Here is a 22,108-nt window from a genome sequence, read left to right on the forward strand (position 1 = left end):
TTTTTTTTTTTTTTTTTCCTTTTTTTTTTTTTTTTTTTTTTTTTTTGCCCTTATGTGAGATTTCATGATTGAGTGATGTCAAAGGGAAAATTTGTATTTTTAATCTCCAAAAATAAACATGTATTTTTTTTTATTCTGGTACTAACCTTCCCATTTTAAGATATAGTTTTGTGGATAAGTAAGAACTGCATTTCTAGTGAAATCATCCTAGATGCTTTTGAATAGTGGGAGAATTTTAAGTATTGTGCAAAAGGCATTGTGTTTTTTTCTTCGTCTTTATGACAAGTTTTCTGGCTACAGAGGAAAATGCTCACAACCAAGCTGAAGGCATCTTTCCTGCCATCAGGCAAACTGCCCTTTCAAATTGTCTGTTTTGAATTGGTTCCCACCTGACCCATTACGTAGTTAACAGACCTGTCTGCAACTACCAGGATTTCTTCACAGGGCTTCATCTACCCAAAATTTAACTGCAATAAAAAAGCCACTGTATTCATACTTCCTCATGGAGCGGGTCATAGCTGCTGTAAATTCTAGGCTAAAAAGTAAAATAAAATGGAGGATGGGAGGTTTAAAGAAATACTTAAGCTAGCTGGTGCAGGGCTACGGGGAGCTTACTAATTATCAAGAATTGTAAATTTTTTTTTTTTTCCCATTTGACTCTAATGATAACAGGAGCCAATTGTTCTTTGCAAGACAAGTGGCCCCTCAATGGAATATTAACCTGTGCAATGATCAAGGAAGTCAGAAAAAAAGATAATGTCAGGAAGATGCATAGAAACCTACTGTGAGGACCAGAAGTATGGAGAGGGGTTACAATTTTTTATCATTAAGATTTATCACTAGAGCCAGCGTGTGCTGGCTCACACTTATAATTCCAGCACTTTGGGAGGCCAAGACATGCAGACTGCTTGAGATCAGGAGTTCAAGACCAGCCTGGGCCACATGGCAAGACCCTGTCTCTACTAAAAATACAAAAAATTAGCCAGGCGTGGCGACATGTGCCTGTGATCCCAGCTATTTGAGAGGCTGAAGTGGGAGGATCACTTGTGCCTGGGAGGCAGAGCTGCAGTGAGTTGAGATCACACCATGCCGTCCAGCCTGGAAACAGAGCAAGACCCTGTATTATAATAATAATAATAAAAGGTTTATCACTAAAGGTTTATAGATTGCAGACAAAAGGACCCTCTGACCACGGTAAGCCAATTTCTTACTGATATCATTGCCCTTGACCTTTTTCTGTTCCACTGCCCCAAACCCCAGCTTGCTCATCCTCCATCAGGCATTTGAGGGGCCCTAGAGGAGGTGACCCCACCCCAGGAGCTGGTCTCCACCGCCACCTGGGCATGGCATGCTGCAGCATCAGCTCAGCTCCTGCTGCTCCCTGCTTCACAACTGTGTCCCTTCTCCGCAGCAAATGTCTTAAGTTCCCACGACCTTCACCTGGTCACCGAAACCTCAACCTCTTTCTCTCCTAGAAAAATCAAAGCTACAAGCATTGGTTGCTCTCCTCCTCTGAGATGGCACCAGCCTTCAGGGTCGTATTTGTCACCTTACCTGGCACGTCCTAGAAAGTCAAGTCATTTCTGCAGTGAGAGGCAGACCCTCCCCTTGCACCAATTCCACACCCTCTCCTTACCTCATCCATTTCCCCCTCTTCAGTACTCTCCACGGCTCCCTTTCTTGAAGTCTTTTATGTGGGTTTTTATGCTTCTACCTTAGCAGGTTCATATTCCAAAGTCTTCCCCACACCCCACTCCAGCCCCTAGATTGTTCTTCCAACCTCAGCCGAGATTGAGGAAAAAGAAGTTCTCATAGACCCAGCTCACATGGCCATTGCGATCTGCTTCTCCCTTCCAATTCCAAAAAACATTCCCCTTGTCAAGGGCACAATTTCCTTGTTTCTGTGGTCTCTTTTCCATCACTATCATTCAGTCTTAAAGGTACCTTTTCCAGCCAGGCACAGTGGCTCACACCTGTAATCCCAGCATTTTGGGAGGCTGAGGTGGGTGGATCATGAGGTCAGGAGTTTGAGACCAGCCTGGCCAAGATGGTGAAACCTCGTCTCTACTAAAATACAAAAATTAGCCGGGCGTAGTGGTGTGCGCCTGTAATCCCAGCTACTTGGGAGACTGAGGCAGGGGAATTGCTTAAACCAGGAAGGAGGAGGTTGCAGTGAGATCATCACACTGCACTCTAGCCTGGGCAACAGGGCAAGACTCTGTCTCAAAAAAAAAAAAAAAAAAAAAAAAAACAACCCTTCTGTTTTAATGACTCAAATTTCTTATAACATTCTTACTCCATCCTGGACACTCCATTCTTTCCTTAGCCCTAATTCCAGCATCTCATTTTGTGTGAGCTCACCCTCTCCCATGGTTCTAGCCTTCTGCATGCTGATGACTTCCAGATCCTATTATCTAGTGTTTTTCTGAATTCCAGATCTTTATAGCTATTATTTCTTGGGACTACATTTAAACTTTAACAAGTAGTTTAAAGTCAATGTGTCTAATATCAAATATAAGACTTTATCCTTCCAGAAACCTGTTCCTCCTCTTGAGAATGTTTTCCATTTGAACGGGCCCGCAGTCCACCCTGTTTTCCCGGACGGAGACTTGCTACTCATCATGAACTCCCCACTTTCCACCTCCCGGTGCCCAGTTCACCCCCTCGTACTGTCAGCTCTGCCTCCTCCCTTCTCCTCTCCCCATCCATCCTCTTCTTCACCACCACTAGTCTCCCACTGGGCCACATGCTCCCCTTACTTGCCTTACCTCTTTCCAGGTAATCTTGCCCTGGGCTACCAGGATATTCTTTCCAAGGCACCAACCTGGTCATGCCACTTCTTTGTTGCAAGGCCCTCAGAGCTGCCTGTCACTTCCAAGACATGACAAACTCTTTTTCAAGCTGTACAAAGCCCTGGCTACTTCTCCAATCTCATCAATCTTTGCTCATCTCACCTTAGGCTCCAATTTTGCACACATGGATATATTTTCCCCGTATGCATCATGCTTGACCAATTCTTTCTGCTTTGTACATGTTCTAATTATTCCAGGGATAAGCTGAAAGCCTGGGAGTTGCTTGGCAAAGTCTTATATGGCAACTGTTAGAACCAAAACCTGCTTTTCCCCACTGTGTTTCCTCATGGTCCACTTCTGGGTGTGGCCCCTTCCTGTGCACTTATACCTGGAGTCTGTCTCTCTGATTCTGTCTCCCTTGTCTGTGCCCCTGCTTAGTTTATTCTGCTGTTGTTGAGTCCTTTTCCTTCATATTCTCAGCTGCTCGGTATTGCCTGTGTTACATAGGTGATTCGTACACGTTTGTTGAGGGAAAGGAGTAAATCAGTGGCATAATCAACCATCTCATTATTGAAAAGTACCAACAAGGAAAAATAATAACTTACTATAAATTAGGCATCTTTATTTCAGATATTAATTACAAAGCATATGATAGAACCTGTCAAATTTTTATATGAAATACATGAGTCACAGCCGGGTGCGGTGGCTCACGGCTATAATCCCAGCACTTTGGGAGGCCGAGGTCAGGAGTTTAAGACCAGCCTGACCAACATGGTAAAACCCTGTCTCTACTGAAAATACAAAAATTAGCTGGGCATGGTGGTGCGCACCTGTAGTCCCAGTTACTGAAGAGGCTGAGGCAGGAGAAACGCTTGAACTCGGGAGGTGGAGGTTGCAGTGAGCCAAGACTGTGCCACTACACTCTAGCCTGGGCGACAAGAACGAAACTCCGTCTCAAAAAAAAAAAAAAAAAAAAGGCCGGGCGCGGTGGCTCAAGCCTGTAATCCCAGCACTTTGGGAGGCCGAGACGGGCGGATCACAAGGTCAGGAGATCGAGACCATCCTGGCTAACCCGGTGAAACCCCGTCTCTACTAAAAAATACAAAAAACTAGCCGGGCGAGGTGGTGGGCGCCTGTAATCCCAGCTACTTGGGAGGCTGAGGCAGGAGAATGGCGTAAACCCGGGAGGCGGAGCTTGCAGTGAGCTGAGATCCGGCCACTGCACTCTAGCCTGGGCGACAGAGCGAGACTCCGTCTCAAAAAAAAAAAAAAAGACATGAATCACTTGTGACCTTCTCCTGTCACAAGGAAAGGTGCAGCAGCTAAGATGAAAACCGAGTAGAGGAATGTAAATATGTCCTGGTACAACAAGAACTAACATTTCCCTTTCCTGAGACATCATGTGGTGTTATGTACCAAATGCTTTGAAAACATGGGGACACCATGTCCAGGTGATTCCCATCATTGTAGAGATCAAATATGGCAGAAGTGACTTTTAACCACAGAAGTCTGACCAGAAGCCAAGCGGTAACATTACACGCCTTGTCTCCTAACAGGTATTTGAACCAGACCATGCAGGACGATGCGTCCACAGGGGAGCGTTCTCTGAACAGGGAGAAATTGGCTGTTTTGAAACAAGCCCTGAATGTAGTTGGCTTCAGCAACTTGGTGAGTCATGTCATAAATATTTCACTGAGTAAATCAACCTTCTACTAATTTATACAAGTTATTCATTCAGAAGTATTTACTGAGCCCCTATGACATTCCAGGTATTGCCGAGGACACTGATGATTCGACAGACAATAAGCCCCAATCCCTGCCTCCTAGAGCTGATGTGCTAGTGGGGGCAGGGGGCAGGGGGCAGGACTTAATCCACATGTTGAGGAAGAAGGGAACTAGGAAGAAAACATAGCAGTCAGCAGAGAGTGGCAAGAGGAGAGGGTGCCGTTTTCAAGAGGGTAGAGAAGGAGCCCTTTCCCAAAATGAATATAATATATACATTATATATTTTTAAATATATATTTTATAATATATAATTTTAAAATATTTAAAATATATTTTAGTAGATCATAAACTTTATAATTTACAGATTATATTTATAAAATATAATTTATAGATTATATTTATAAAATATAATTTAAAATTTAAATATATAATATTCAAAATACATATTTTATATATGTATCCAAAACAGATCAAATAACTTTATATTTGATCAACCCATGAAAAAACTGATAAACCTAAAGTAACCTTCGTGTTAAGAATCACTTGAAAATTAACATAATCACCTTGTTAAAACATCTTCTTGAACAATGTAAATGTTTCAATATTGTTATATTTGATTGCACAGAATTACCAAATACCTGCAAGTATTATGAAGCTGAAAAATACCTCCAAGCATTATGAAGCTGAAAAATTACACTTTAAAACTTTTAGACCATGGCCGTGCAGTAGAACCATCTCTGATGATGGAAATGTTGGTGACCTGCTGTGTGTTGTACCACACGGTAGCTTCCAGCCACGTGTGGCTCCTGGACACTTGAAGTGTGGCTTGTGGACTGAAGAAATAAATGTTTATATTTCTTTATTTTAATTCATTTAAATTGACATAGCCATGTGTGGTTAACAGTTACTGAATTAAACAGCACCCGTCCAGTGAATAAGACATAAGAAATGGTCTAAGGCTTGAGAAAGACCTCTCAGAATCCCTTCAATCTCTGTTTCCCAGAGGCATTATCTTTGCCTCCATTCAACATGGTGGTATTTTGGATTATGGTCAATTTACGGGCAATTCCTCATGAATATTTAATATAATATCACAGGGATAACTTGGACATGCCACTAGTTCACAAGCCCAGACTGGGTCACAGATTTAAAGTTGTTCTTTTTATTTTTCTGAAGCCAATACATGCGGGCAGTGAGTGGGTGGGGAGGGTGGAGAGGTCCACAGGGGGAAGAGGAAGGAAGTGAGGCTCACCCTAAATCAGTGAATGCGGGGGCACCTTGCTGCACTCACCCTTGCCGTGTTGAGAGACTGGAACTCGAGGAGCCCGCAATCACGTGGCGTCTCGTTCTTTTTGGCTCTGATTACCCAGCCTCTGTTTTTCTCCTTTACTGAGTCCTTTCCACTGGCACTGTTCTGTCTTTGCACTTGCTGCTGTGGTACTTTTTTGTTTTGATATTTTTCCCTCCTTCCATGCCTGAGATGTCTGCTTCCTCATAGGAAGTGAAGCTAGAGATATGGATAGAAACCATTCTGCCAACATACCAGTTGCCTGGAAACAGGGCTTTGAAAATTCATGACTGATCCTCAAAGGCAGGGCAAGCAAAGTACACTTTCTGACTAAGGTAACCCAGGGAGACTCTCATAGCCTTCTTGGTAAAAGTAGTAGGTACACACTAGCAAAAACCATGAAATTAATTATTTCATCCTGACCCTGGGAGTGACTTGAATGAAGACAATTGAATCCACTTTAGAGGGATGGATTATGTCCAGTAAGATTCAAAGGATGGTATTTCTGGGCCAGTGAGTTCTTGAATCAACACTTGCGATTGTGGTCCTGAGAGATCTGTTCGTAACCGTGCCTCCAGCTCTCCCGTCTAGCAGGGTGGCAGGGATGGATGCTCACTACGCAGAGACACAGAATCACAGCCTCCTTTCTGCTCAGGAAGGAGTTTATTTTTACTTTTGTCATAGAATCCAGCACACTGTAATGCACATTATAGTTATTTTCACAGCTCTGTCTCCATCACTAAATTATGAGATTCTTGAGGACAGTATAGATTCTTCAGCTGTCTATCCAGAGGTGCCTATCTTGCAGGTACCAGTACCTTTCATGAAGACTAATTGATTTAAAAAAAAAAAAAAAAAAAGCTGGGCATGGTGGTGCACGCCTCTAATCCCAGCATTTTGGGAGGCCAAGATGAGAGGATTGCTTGAGGCCAGGAGTTCAAGACCGACCTGAACAGCATAGCGAGACCCCCATCTCTGCAACTGTTTTCAAAAACATTAGCTGGACACTAATTTTTGCCTGTAGTCCTAGCTACTCAAGAGGCTGAAGTGGGAGGATCACTTGAGCCCAGGAGGTCAAGGCTGTAGGAAGCTACGATTGTGCCACTACAGTCCAGACTGGGCAACAGAGTGAGACCCTGTCTCAAAAAAAAAAAAAAAAAAAAAAAAGGAAAAAAAGTAAGTTGGCAAGTAGTTAAGTAGTTTGAGAGGCTTGAATAATGCCATTTTATACAGCATAAGTAAATGAAATTTGAAAAACAAATTTATGATTTAGGGATTAACTGAAAACATTTTTATATGTATATGACCTTCATAAAACATTATTATACCTGAAACTTAGAGATCATTCTTTTCAATGCTCTCATTTTAAAATTGGTAAAATCTTACCTTATTATGAAAACTACAGGCTCTGGAGAAAATCGCGGAAGTCTCAAGAAGTATATTGTTTCCACTGTATATTTATAAAGCACATCAGCATTGTTCTTAGAACAGCTGCCACAGTAGTTACGGAAGGAGGTTTTGTTCTCAAATTACAGATTAGGAGACTGAGAATGGAACAGGCTATGCCGCTCGCCCTTCACAGGGCTCAACCTGTTTTACTATTGATATCATCATGCTAAATATTTGACATTCTAGAGAAGTACAGTTTAACTTGCAGCTTTTTCTTGATTTTTCATTCTTGCCAAAAAATGACTATCCAAAATCAAATTTAAGGTCTCATTTATTTTTTTATGCAGCGTTCCAGATTCTCTTTCAGCATTCTCTTACTTCCTGCTACCCTCTGCTCAAAGATAGCTCTTGCCAACATCCATTTTTTTTCTGTTTTGCTTAAAATACCTTAAAAAACAATTAGCATTTTGTGAGTCTAGGCACGGTGGTTTTCATTACGCCTCCTTTAGTTTTTCCTGGAGAAGTAAACAATTTTGTAATCATCATGTTAATTTATCTCATAAGAGAGATAGCAAAGAAGTGAACACTATAATGTAGGTTCTTGAATGAAGCGGCCACAGCAACTGCAAAGTCTAAATAGCATCCAACGTGAGCCTGGAGAGGAGGGGGAGTGAAGTCTAACCTTACAAGTGAAGCCCAGCCAGTCAAACCCACAGCACACAATTATTCATTTTTGTTATGATGATTATCTACAAGCTGTTAATTTATATCAGAATATTATTTCCTGACTCTCTTATATTTCAGGAACAGAAACATTGATTTAGAGAAAATATGCTTTGAATTATGAGGTTTTGATGTTGAGGTAGAGGCTAGTAGTTTTCTTGCCATAGCGAATATTTGGGATCTGCAAACTCACAACCTCATTCATAAGCTCATCATTTTTGTAACTTACTTTTAGATACTTAAACATTTTGCCTTTTAATCTTTCTTCTAAGCACCCTATTCCTTGTCTCTGTTTGTAAAACGCATAGGAGGTGGAGAATCTGTTCGTAATTCTAGCAGCAATATTGCACCTTGGAGACATTCGGTTTACTGCCCTGACTGAGGGGAACTCCGCCTTCGTTTCTGACCTCCAGCTCCTGGAACAAGGTCAGTGGAACGTGACCTTCTGACATTCACCACATTGATGTGCAATTTTGTAGATCTACCAGTAGATGGCGACATAGTACAGAAAAGCCTGTTGGCGTAAACGCTTTCCTCTATAAGTAGAATTCAGTAAGCTGGGAAAATTGTCTACTTTGTTTTTTCTTATAATCTGTTGTGGAAATGAATAGCAAGATGTACTTTTTTGTTCTCATTCTGTGCACCACGTTAACAACACTGATTCTTTAGCACATACTTGTGTTTATTTATATTGTTCTAAGTACCCTTCACCCCACCACCCAGTGTATTTTGGGGGCATGTTATTAGCTAAACATTTTAAACAGAATGTAATTACTTCCCTTTCAAAGATCTTGCCAAGAATCTCGCTCTTTGGAGCTGCCTCTTTAGTCGCTCCCAGATTTTAAAAAATACCTTAAAACCACAGATTGTCAATAAACAACATATCTTCACCTATATCAAAGAGATTTAACCAGGAACCTGGAAAAAAACAATTCCATACCATCTGTCAGGACAGGGAGGAAAAAAATATGCTGTGATTTAATGCACAGAACTGTAAGAACTCATTAATATTTTGATTAAGATGTTTCTCTAGTTGAATTTGACAATTACAGTAGTAATGACTTTTTAAAATACTCATGTTTTGTAATGTGCCTATATAAGACTTATCAATTATAGCCATAAAATTAAATGTTCTTGGAATCAAAAAATATACTAACTTTATGTTTGTAATGCTGATTTAATTTTAGTGGCTGGAATGTTACAAGTATCAACAGATGAGTTGGCATCTGCCTTAACAACTGATATTCAATATTTTAAAGGTAATTTTTTTATACTCTAACATCTTTGTGCAATTTAGAATCAAATATGAAAATTAAATACAGTTTGACCTGTCCCCACTTAGTGAAACTATTTCTATGAATTTAAGGTCAAATGAGAAAAGCATTATGAGCCTGTTTGGTCATTTGATGTGACTATAGTTTAGACTCTTTATACTCCTGAGAGACCATTTTGCCTAACTGGTCACCCTTTCTAGATAATCTGTCATCTTAGAAAAACAAAACCATCAATCCAAGAGGGTTTCTTCAAATAAAATATTGGATCCATTTGCATATGTGGTGCCATGCTGCACTCTTCAATGAAGGACCGACCTTTTCCTGCTACCTCATTGGTTAGAATAGCTGTCATTTATTGGGCATTTATAAACTGATAGGCATTGTGCCAAGTCCTATAAAAATTGTTGTGTTTGAATTCTCACAGATTGCTCTGATGTGGGCATTACTATTTCCATTTTAACGGAGGGGAAAACTAAAATTCAAATAAGTTAAATGACTTTGAACCTCAAATCACTAGTAAGTGACATGTCTGGAATTCGAATCTAGCACTGTCTGACTCCCAGATGACATGCTTAATCTCTATGCTACATGCATCTCTACTCAGTGAACAAAGAGAGTGGTTTTCCCACATGATCTTCAAGTACTCACTCTAAATGATGGCCTTATGTTTTCCTCTTGATTGTGATTGTGAGAACTCACCATTCATCTAACCTTTCTTCTCTAAATCTCTACTATTCTTCCTCTATGGCCTTTTGGGCCTACTTGCAGGTATTTAGGTAGGTGAGTCATGATTCCTGCCTCACTCCTACTCTCAGAATATCCCCAAACTTAATGAATCTCCCCGTTGTTCACTCCGTTGCCCAAAAGTTATCCTTGATAGCTCTTTCTCTTCCAACTCCTCCATTCATAGGTCAGACAGACGCCATGAATATCTCCCATTCCTACTTCCTACCCTTCATTTTCATCAGCACTGCTGAATTTATCATTCTTTCCCTGCATTACAGCAAGACACTCCTATTCCTCTTTTATCTGGCCTTATCTCAACTTGCCCTCCTTCCACACTACTTCTGAAATAATCTTTCTGAAATGCAATTGGCATTTCAGGAATAAGGCCAACAGTCTTTCAAAGATAGACCAGCTCGTCACTTTAGGTGGCTTAGGAGGCCCCACTGGCACCCTTGCCTCCCACCCACCAAGCATCTTGAAGACATTGTTCTTCTTCGCACCTTCTTTTGAGAAACATTGAGCTCCCCATTAGTGTCTATGATTTCCTCTGCTTATACCACCCTCACTTGCTACCACCACCCTGGGGGTGACCCATCTGCACTCCTCAGTCACATGGCTCTAGGAATGTCAATTTCACAATGTCATAAATGGCCATACCCACTTTCACTGCCCCTTCCTCTTGTGTTGTTCCATCTCGATGACCTTGAACTTGTAGCTCTCTGACTACATTTTCTACCAGTATCAGTAGATATCCTTCCTCACCTGTGCTTCTAACAGACTGAAAACGCTTCAACCCGCATTGCACGTGGACCCCACCCTGTTTCTAGTCTCTTTCTTTGCCTGAGATGCAATGGTCAGCGAGTTTGGCCAAGGCCATAGAATATGAATTCTAGGCTCCCATTTACACTCAGCCCTCCTGCAACAGTGATGGGATAGGCTCAATGCCAAACCACCCTTGTTCTTTTTTCCTTGGCCCCATCTCTATTCTAGTCTCTTCCACAGACCTGTCACTCAAGAGTTCAATCACTGTGTCTTTGAGAATGACGTAGAAATTCCCACCTAAGGCCCAATCTTCTTTCCAAACTCCAGACCCACATTCTGGTTAATGAGATCATGCCTTTGAAAATATTTAAAATATATCCGAGTTTCCAGATAGCGCGTTTCCACATGCCTTAGGATGATTCAGTATCCAAACCAGCGAGTTGTTATCAAAAGCCTTGCCAGGAGGGACTCTGTGAAGAACTGTTTCCCTAACTGAGGTGAAATTACACAACCTACAATAAAGGTGAAATGCTGTGGTCAACAATTCTAACAAAGAAGATTACAATGTACTTAACTTTTGTTTTAGGAAACATTGTGCGTAATAACTGACAGAGACCTTCTCATTTATTAGAATCAGTATAATTTTTATACATCACTTATCGTATGGATGTGTGGGGAATTGATAGGATATGTGGAGTTTTGGTTGGCTTCTAGATGAGGGAACCCTTGTGCTCACTCCTCCTTTTCTTTCTACCATTTTAGGGGATATGATAATACGACGTCATACCATACAGATTGCTGAGTTTTTCCGAGACCTCTTGGCCAAGTCCCTGTACAGTCGTTTGTTTAGCTTTCTGGTGAATACCATGAATTCTTGCCTCCTCAGTCAAGATGAACAGAGAAGGTAGGAGTTGATGGATGTTAAGTTCTGTTATTATTACTGTAGTAAGTAACTTAAAGACTCAACTCCAAAAGCAGCTTCATATTACAGGGTGACCCATAAGTTGAACTTCATTAATATATTTTATTTTAACAAGGTAATCTGACTTGAAGGGTTTTATTGATTATTCTTTAGGAAGTGAAGCCCCCTCCCTGGGGTACCCTCCCATTTACATTGATGAATTAATAATCTATGTATAGATACGCAAATGCATTCTTTATGGACTGAAGGTAGATGTGGCCTTTTGTGCAACAATAAATATAAAAATTTTATAAATCCGGGAAGAGGACACTCTAAGAACAGGTAAGGCACTGGAATTTGTGGAGTAGCTCATGCCTCCTTTGGAACCAATTTTATGATGTGTTTTGGATCAGTAATGCTTCGTCTTATTTCTTCACTTATTTTGTGGATTATGTGACAGAGGGTCTCTATGGTAATCATTTTGGCTTTATATCCCTAATCTTTTTTTTTTTTTTTTTTTTTTTGAGATGAAGTTTCACTCTTGCCGCCCAGGCAGGAGTGCAATGGTGTGATCTCGGCTCACTGCAACCTCCGCCTCCTGGGTTCAGGGGATTCTCCTGCCTCAGCCTCCCAAGTAGCTGGGAATACAGGCATGTGCCACCACACCTGGCTAATTTTGTATATTTAGTAGAGACGGGGTTTCTCCATGTTGGTCAGGCTGGTCTTGAACTCCTGACCTCAGGTGATCCGCCCGCCTGCCTTAGCCTCCCAAAGTGCTGGGATTACAGGCATGAGCCACCGCGCCCGGCCCCTAAACATCTCAAACAGTAGCTTCTCAGGGCTATTTCATCATCTAAAAATTATATATCTCCATTACATATTATCAGTGGAAAACTTTCTTGTTATTCTTGTCACTAGTAGTGACCTTGAGCAGACAATTGAGAGCACAATCACATTCACAAGTCTTCACGTACTTGTCTTCAAATGAAACCTGAGAATTTCTTTGTCATCTATATAGACTTCTTAAATTTAAATTAAATTCCTGAAAATTGATGCCTTCAGAGGTTTCTTGGAAAACATTAGAACTAATATATATTAATGGGAAAGTTCTTAAATAAATATAGACATCTCAGAAGATTTCAAAGACAAGAGGATACTGAAATTCTTATTAAAATGTACACATCTCAAATCTCACTGAACATTGATCAGCATATTCAGTAGTCTGTAATTTGAGAGTGGCAATGGTCTAAACCATATTTCAGCAGAAATATTGTAGTATTTAGTATGACAAGGACTCTTGATTTTGCTATTATTGTTATCAGTTAATTTGTTAATGTATAGATGATTCACAGAATGGTACTAATATGCTGGGTCTACCAAATTAATTATATATAAAATTATTGACAGCTCTGCTGAAGTTGACACTGAAAAAATGAATATGTAAGTCCAGCTGTGCATAGAAACTTCTAGAAAATTTTCATTTGACATTTACATTTTACGGAGTGTTAAATTTATATAATTGGAAATACTTATATAATGGTCTACAGTTTTTGCTACAGACACACACCCGGAGGAAAACTACAATCGTAAACCGTGGAAAGCACATTACTTGTCTTTTCGTGGGAATATTGCCACTGTGGCAATGTGTAAATTTATAAGGATGGTCTTATCTTTTAAAATGTATTACTAAGCATATGAATGAGGACAAGGATTCGTTGGAAATTAGACGTGAATCAACATATTAGAAGTTTGACTTCTAAGAGACAGTATTCTCATTTGAGTCATAACTCCCATATTTTCTTCTCTATTTCTCCCGTGAGTCACACAAACCTGAATTTAAATCCCCAAATAATGCAAGAAAAGGTTATATTTGCAGTATTTCTAATTCATTTGAATTCATGGAAAGCTTATGGTTTTGCAGATTTATAGGCCCATTTCCTAAGTCACAGAAAAGTCTAAAAAATTTAGATAACCTTAGAATAGGCTCTTGTTGTTTACCAATCCCCAGTGTTTTTGAAGTATAATCATATCAAAAAAGATTATATAAATAAATAATATCCTCATGGTCAAAGTTGTAGAGCACATTGATTGTGATAGAATAGACATTTTTCACAGTGTATATGTATATATTACTGTGTGTGTATATATATATACACACACACAGTAAATACACCTTGTGATAGAATAGACATACCTTTCATACAGACATGTATATATACATACAGTACACAGACATGTATACTGAGTATATGTGTGTGTGTGTGTGTGTATTTACATTTGTAAATTTGGCAAGAGAGAATACATATCACTACAATTTACTCTAACAAGTTATAAAGGGAAAATGAGTGAAATTGAAGCAGGTGAATGTCCATTTGTTACAGGATGGATTCATTTCTTCGATTACAGTAAAACAGGTGCAATATTAATCATATAGCATATTAAAATAATTCTACTTTCTCTACCTGGATCCAAATAGGTTTCACTTCTAAACAAAAACCCTGGGTATGTTGAAGGTGAGGTTGATGGGATTAATGAAAATAGGCAGAAGCGTTTGCCACATTTGCCAGATCAGAATCCAGTCTATGATTACATGTGGCTGCCTACTGCGGTGTTATCCTCTGCGAGCCTGGCTGCTGTGCAGTGCTTGGCCCGGACCCTGCGGGCTGGGGACCACTGAGGGCCACACTTAGTGGTACTTTAAATATTGAAACACACTGAAGTTTTATTTATTATGCTTAGCTGAAAATAATTTGGTCCAAACAGGTAAAAGAATAATAACAGTAATAAAAAATAGCAATAATATAATGCCCTATATTTGCTTAAAACTTTGTTGTTCGCCAAGCATGTACATATAAATTACCTTGGGAAGAAATGTTGTTAAATAGCTAAAAACAACATGTTTTATTGTTAAAACGGTGACTCTAGGAAAATGTGAAGCACAGCTCACAGTTGTGACCACGGTCTGCTTCCTCACATCTCCTTCCAATGCTCTTCCTCTGGAGAAAATCATGTAAAAACCAAAAGCTTACTATTTTCATCATTTTCTGAGGCATTTCTTTTTCTAAACTATAATTTTATGACTTCTAAAATAAAGGATATTGCATAGCATTTAAATTTGTATGCCAATGTCGTTATTACAAAATTCATGATTACAGTCTCCAGTAATGCAAGCACAGTTTCCCTCAATCCACTCCACCTTGATCTCCCGCACACAGACAGAGCATCAGCCTCTTACAGCAGTACCTGTGCTCTCCTCACCGTGTCTTCGCCTCTCGTACACCCTTGCTGCATCAGACACTCATGTGCTCAATTTTGCTCAGTGCTATCATGGTCTTTAGATGGGGGCAGGGGGGATTACTTAATAGCACCCATTTTCATCTCTGATTCTTAATTGGTTGAGGAATAAGACAATGTAGTAAGAGGCCAGGCACGGTGGCTCAGGCCTGTAATCCCAGCAGTTTGGGAGGCCAATGGGGCTGGATCACCTGAGGTCGGGAGTTCAAGACCAGGCTGACCAACATGGCAAAACCCCATCTCTACTAAAAATACAAAAATATAAAAAATTAGCCAGGTGTGGTGGTGCATCCCTGTAGTCCCAGCTACTCGGGAGGCTGAAGCAGGAGAATCACTTGAACCTGGGAGGTGGAGGTTGTAGTGAGCCGAGATCGTGCCTCTGCACTCCCACCTGGGCAACAAGAGCAAAACTCCATCTCAAAAAAAAAAAAAAAAAAAAGACAGTGGAGTAGGACATTTGGGAGTCAAAATAGCAATTTGAGGAGTGACACAGCAGACATGAGAAGATGACGTTTACACAGTGAACCAGTTGTTTCTGCCTGCTGTGCCCTAGACTCAGATTGACTACCTACCAGTTCCAGTAAGCCCTGAAGTGGCCAGTGCCCTCTTAGAGCTTGGAGGAGCAGAGGCCATGGCGTGCTCCCTGCGAGTGCAGGAAGACTGCCCTGAGCTCTCCTTGTCCAGGCTTTGTCCTAGACTCTAAGGGAATAAGTCGGTCTTCCAGAAGCCAAGAGACTTACAGCTAAAGGGGCTTCCTTTTCCTGTAAGAAAACCTCAAGACTATGAATAAGCATCTCTACCTAGCACATGTGAGTCCATAAACTTGAAAGATTGAGGGACAGTCTAATGCACAAAGGTGTGTAGGCTTTGAGACTCCCATTTTGAGTGAGTTGGGTCTTTCGTTGTTGTCGTTCTCTAGTGTTTTCGAGAGCATAGACCGGAACTTGTCTGGCCACTAGGCATATGGAAGACCCGTGTAGTTTATTCATAACTTGCCATCAGTTCACATTAAATTGATCATATTTAGCAATGAAAATATAATCTTAAATTACATCAAATTATTTCTAAAGAAAAACTAATAATAAAGTTGTTAAGTTTGTTTTGACTTTTCTAGAATTGTTTGGCCTCCACACCTCTGTGAATTGTCAGCTGATACCCAGTGACCACGGAAGGTATTAACAAAGTCCTTGTTTAAACCATTTGGAGAACCTATACGTAGATTCCCATAATTTCACATGTAGAAAATTGGCACCCACTGATGGACAGGGATGCCATGGATCTTCCATTCCATTCTCCTCACTGTCCACTTTTCCCCCAGTGGATTCAAAGGCTTGTGGCCCTCTCTTCCCACAGATAACAGCCATTCTCCCCAAGGAGGCATCACCTCCCCTCGGGTGTTTCATGAATTCCACTCAGACCAAAGCTATGCTCTGCTCCTTCTTTTTAGGAATTGTGAGGTTGCCAGGGTTCCTTCTACCATGTTAGCACATTTGAGCGGCAAATAGCAGCATTGTACGGCTTCCCAAATGAGCTCAATCGCCTCTCTGCCCGGCTACAGCAATCACATTGAGAACTGTGGATTGTTAAAGATTTTTTTTTCTATACCTCTGAATAGGTTTCTACCCAAGGGTTTCACCACTGTGATTTAGAGCATCATCTTAAGAACACACCTTGTGAGATAGAGAGGATTTGGTGTAGAATTCTGTTAACACTTCTACTCTTTCATGGTCTATTTTGCCTCATTACTGAAGAAACCCTTTTCCATTTTGTGATACTAGCTGGCTGTTTCTAATGTAATATTGAAAGGCTTCCATTAAGTATTCGCCATTCTTTTGCTTAAGAAAATTGCAAACCTTTGAACCAGATAGCTGGGGAAACACGCTGAAATTACTGTTGATCTGAAAGGGCAGCATTATGGATAATATTATGGTGGCTGCCAGAAATGTGTAGAATTGTTCACAACTTTTCAAACTGAGTTGCCTTATACATGTTTCAGTGTAACCAAATTAAACATCATATGAAACTATTCTCACTTGTTTTGGTGTAACACTATTAAAAAAGCATGACTTGTGGTATAATGAAAACGTATTTTCTTATGTCCCACCTCCCTTTAACATTTATTCAATGGGGGTAATATTTTCCTGACTCTGATATAAAACTTAATCAGGTCCCAAGACTTTTCTGGTTACTTTTAAATAAATCACAGTTCTATGGACCCTTTAATCCCGAAATAGCCAGCATTGGAGCAGAAATTAAGTATGTTCAAAGGTGAGAGTTCCCTTCCGTCTCCCACAGGTGAGGCCTCTGGGGGCAGCTGTCAGCCTCCTGGGAAGGGTGTGAGGTAGGCTGCTGCATCCCAGTGTCAGGGTAAAATGGGAACAGGAACAAGGAGGTGAGGGATTTCTTGGTTTGCTGATTGACATCTTAAGGCTTTCCTGGCCACCAAGATGGCTATCACTGACCCTTTCTCTTCAAATCCTCATAAATTTTTATCACTAGGATTCCTTTCCCTGCGATCCTCAAGATGTGCAAAATGCATCTTTTGGGGGAACCCGCCCCTGATATTCACGTGGATCCTTTTCTATTTTTCCTAAGTGTCGTCTGGTTTGAGAAATAAAGGGAAAGAGTACAAAAGAGAAAAATTTTAAAGCTGGGTGTCCAGGGGAGACATCACACGTCGGCAGGTTCCGTGATGCCCCCTGAGCTGTAAAACCAGTAAGTTTTTATTAGCAGTTTTCAAAAGGGAGGGAGTGTACAGATAGGGTGTGGGTCACAGAGATCACATGCTTCAAGGGTGACAAAAGATCACAAGGCAGGAGGTCAGGGCAAGATCACAAGGTCAGGACGAAACTAGAATCACTGATGAACTTCCATGTCCAGCTGTGCATGCATTGTCATTGATAAACAAGGTTCAAGAGCAGAGAACCGGTCTGACTAGAATTTGCCAGGCTGGAATTCCCTAATCCTGGCAAGCCTGGGGGCACTGCAGGAGACTAGGGCATGTTTCATCCCTATCTACATCTACATAAGGCAGACACTTCCAGAGCGGCCATTTCAGAGGCCTCCTCTGGGAATGCATTCTTTTCCCAGGGCTGTTAATTATTAATATTCCTTACTGGGGAAAGAATTCAGCGATACTTCTCTTACCTGTTTTCGGTAATAAGAGAAATATGGCTCTGTCCTTTCTGGCCCACAGGCAGCCAGACTTTAAGGTTATCTCCCTTTTTCCCTGAACATCGCTGTTATCCTGTTCATAAGGTGCCTAGATTTCATGTTGTTCAAACACACGTGCCTCACAAACAATTTGTGCAGTTAACGCAATCATCACAGGGTCCTGAGGCGACATTCACCCTCAGCTTACGAAGATGATGGGATTAAGAGATTAAAGTAAAGACAGGCATAGGAAATCACAAGAATATTGATTGGGGCAGAGATAAATGTCCATGAAATCTTCACAATTTATGTTCTTCTGCCATGGCTTCAGCCGGTTCCTCCATTTGGGCTCTCTGACTTCCCGCAACAGCATCCATGTGTGTGCTGGTTGCTCCCACCCCCTTCCATGGTCCATGGCAGCCCTTTAGACTCAGGTTCACCTGGCTAATAGGTTGAGGCCCCACACTTTCCCAAGTGTGCCTCTTAGACAGGAATTCTTGGGGTTGAAGGTAGAGAGGGACTACAGAATGGGAAAGTGCCTTGAGGAGTTGTACACACACCAGTTACTCGTTTTCTATAAACAAAGACCATGATCTAAAGAGTATTTAATTTTTATAAAGAATATCATCCATAGGATTCTGAAATGAGATACATGATCAGAGCTACTAAAGTATAATGAAAAATAATTGTTTTAAAAAAAGATCAATCATTTTTGCAATGTCTAAAATTCGGCCTGTTTTATAATGCAGCACTTACATCCCCAAGGTTGAATTTGCAATGTTAAATTTAAAATTATTGTTTTTCCTCATTTGAATCCTTCTTTGGGGTTTTGCAAGCAAATAGAAGTCTGGGCAAGTACAGGGTTGTAGAAACTTTGGAGAGTTCTCCAAATGTCTTCAAACATCAAAACCTATCACTTATTTCAGCATAAGTTCTGAATAAAATGGTGTGTGTTGAGCTTCTAACATATATATGGGGATCATTTTTTTTACTGAGCCTTTGGTTTCTTATGAATTCTTATATTACATTCTTATAGTATTTTAGTTGACCTAAACATAAACATTTAAAAACATTATGATTAATTGCATTCATTTCTCATGAGTTAGTTATTTGGTTATCCAGACCTGTTTCTTTGACACCCAGGTTGCAAGAACTTGTTTATTTTTCAGAGTTATTTGAAGGTTAAATGAGGTCGTGCATACTAAGTTGTTATCAGAGTATCTGACACAATGGGAATGGTTGCTATAATGATAATAGTGATAGGGCTAGGCGTGGTGGCTCAGGCCTGTACTCCCAGCATTTTGGAAGGCTGAGGTGGGCGGATCACTTAGGCATTTGAGACCATGCTAGGCAACATAGTGAAACCCCATCTCTACCCCACTCCCCCCAAAAATACAAAAAGTTAGCCAGGTGTAGCGGCACACACCTGTGGTCCCAGCTACTTGGGAGACTGAGCTGGGAGAATTGCTTTAGCCCAAGTCAGTGAGGCTGCAGTGAGTCTTGATTGCATCCCTGCACTCCAGCCTGGATGACAGACTGAGACCCTGTCTCAAAATATATACATACATATATGTATATGTGTGTGTGTCTGTGTGTGTGTGTGTATATATATATATATTGTGTGTGTGTGTGTGTGTGTATAGTGATGGCTGTGGCTGGTAAGAAAGCATCTTAGTTTATATTAGCTTATTTATGGAGAAAGGGAGAGTTGTTGAAAACAATGCAGATGACTCACGTGGTGGATGCCCAAGATATATCCCAGTTTTCCTTTTACATTTCACTCTTGATCTTTTTGTTTCACGGTGTAGCAGATAAAGGAGATATTTTGTTCTTTGGAAATAGAAATATCAGGATTCACAGAACACTATTAGAGATAGGGGTGTTGTTTCTTAGTGTTTTGCTCAGGTTTGCCTTGTGGTAAGCAAGGATCATGGATTTGCATTGCTCAACTGCCACTCTTTCTCTTAGGTCACGGGTCTGACATGTTTGTAACATGCCTGTCTAGGGTCAAGAGTGGTTTGTGGTTTTTTAGTATTGCAAAAATAAGATCCACATGGGTTAGAAACAGTGATATTTCCTAAATGGTAGGGGTGTGTGTGTGTGTGTGTGTGTGTGTGTTTATTTTATTTTTAGTTTTTTAAGAAAAATAGGATTTGGAACAACACAAGGTCCTGCCAGTGGACAGGGGCTCACGCAGTGCCTGAACTAAGGAACTGGCATGCTGAGGTGGGGGAGATATTGGGAACAGGAGACAGGTGCCCTGTAGAGATGGGGATCCCATGGAGTGTCTGGGAGCACGTGGGAGAATGAAACAGGAATGAAGGCTCAAGGATGTAAGTATAAAAGTGGCAAATGTCTTTCACCAAGAAGCAAAAGGGTTCCCATTCCAGTAACTGGGGCCTTAGTTTTTTTGTTTCACAAGATGAAATTGATTATGGAGGAAAAAAATGAAGGCTTTTGAAAATATATCACTTGTGAAATTTCTTGAACTATTAAACCTTCTCTTTGCTACCCAGTATAATTGTTTAAATAACAGAAGGAAGTATTGAACAGATTCTATACAAATGAAAAAGAGAAAATGTTTCAAAGAGAAATGGAAGTCATTTTCTCTTTAGGTTATTATTTGTTTAATTCACATGTTAATCCAGTGATTCAATTCCTGAAATCATCAGCAGGATAATTTTTGCATCTTACCACATTTCTAAATTCTCATATTTTGATAATAAGGGAAATGACTTTTAAGCCACTGTGAGATTTCCTAGAGATCCAGATTTTCATCAGCACATTCACAACAGTGCCCCTGTGTCCCCAAGTCTGACTGAGGTGATCTGTAGAAGGTGGCGATATTGACCGTGAATCACAGCTTCCCAGAGTCTCAAAACTGATGACTCCACTCAGAAAAGAGAAAAAAGAACACATTCAGTATGATGTAAATTGAAGGTGATATCAGTGTATGAGGTGAGTACATTCATCCCTAGCATCTGACAACACTTAAGAGAATGTTAGTGTCTAAATGAACAGAGAGAATCTGCACTAATAAGATTGTAACAAGCAATTTAATATTCTTCAGAAAAGTTGTACTTCTTCATTAGGTGAGACTTGTTATCTTTACTTAATTAGAGGGAAAAATATTCCATATAGAGAAAACATAATTATAGCTTTGAAGAATTCTGTTGGCTGGTTTAAAAAAAAAAAATCCCTCACAGTTGCATTTTGGATAATCCATGCTTGGTCTGAAGACTGTCTAACCGAATGACAGAAAAGGCTGATCTTTACCTTGATGCTGTGAAAGTGAGGTGAATTAATTGGTTTAAGTGGATTAAGTTGAATTGGCTTACGTTCTCATTTCCTAATTCTACACTTTGGTTTTGTTCTACTAAGAATTCAGTTTGTATACTATTGGTTTTTAATACGTATAGGTATATCTTAATGTGCTTTTTGGGTATCCAGGGATTTCAAATATAAGAGAATATTTCTTGCTGATCACATTAAGTGATAGAGTTTTCTATGATTTTGTATGTCTCTGATTGCTACAATCAGGTAGCACTTAATATACTTATGAAACTTTATAGTGTATCTCAACCTCTTCTAGGTCAAAGTCTAATGTGGGAATTCAGCAAATGCCATAAACACACACACTCAAACATGCACACACACATAAATACAGCTTTCCATATAACTTCTGGGAATTCATTGTTCCTCCTCCCCCAGAAAACCATATAATTGGGTTATAATAATTTCTTAGTTTATTGATTAGAAAATTAATACATTCTGGATTAATATCCTCAATGTTGTTCAGAGTCTCCTTATAGTTCTTGAGGATTTTTAAGGTTAAGTCTTTTGTATAATGATTTTGTCGTTGTGTTTTTGTAAATTGAAGAATTCTATTTTTGTATTTTAGGTAAAATTTGTGATTTTAAAAATATATTCTGAGATTTCTCCTAATAGATGGATAACATAATTTTTAAAACAGTAAAATGACACTAAGCATGTTAAGCCTATTTTGTAAGATTATTTTTAGTGGATTCGATTTTCAGCTCTAAGAGAGTATTTCTCAAGGATCTTGGTCATTAGGAACAGT

The 22,108-nt window shown here is 40.1% G+C and overlaps 1 protein-coding gene across 3 annotated transcripts in view; it reads left to right on the top strand.

Annotated features, from left to right (window-relative positions):
- The window catches only part of MYO16 (myosin XVI), a 702,327-nt gene that overhangs the window by 448,703 nt on the left and 231,516 nt on the right, over positions 1-22,108 (top strand). For all 3 annotated transcript variants that reach the window (XM_025364355.1, XM_025364354.1, XM_025364353.1), the window contains exons 17-20: positions 4,349-4,460; positions 8,226-8,343; positions 9,105-9,176; positions 11,442-11,583. In XM_025364355.1, coding sequence (XP_025220140.1) covers positions 4,349-4,460; positions 8,226-8,343; positions 9,105-9,176; positions 11,442-11,583 — 444 coding nt within the window. The remainder of the gene's footprint in view (positions 1-4,348; positions 4,461-8,225; positions 8,344-9,104; positions 9,177-11,441; positions 11,584-22,108) is intronic.

Source organism: Theropithecus gelada, chromosome 17, assembly GCF_003255815.1.
Source record: "Theropithecus gelada isolate Dixy chromosome 17, Tgel_1.0, whole genome shotgun sequence".
Taxonomy (NCBI): Eukaryota; Metazoa; Chordata; class Mammalia; order Primates; family Cercopithecidae; genus Theropithecus; species Theropithecus gelada.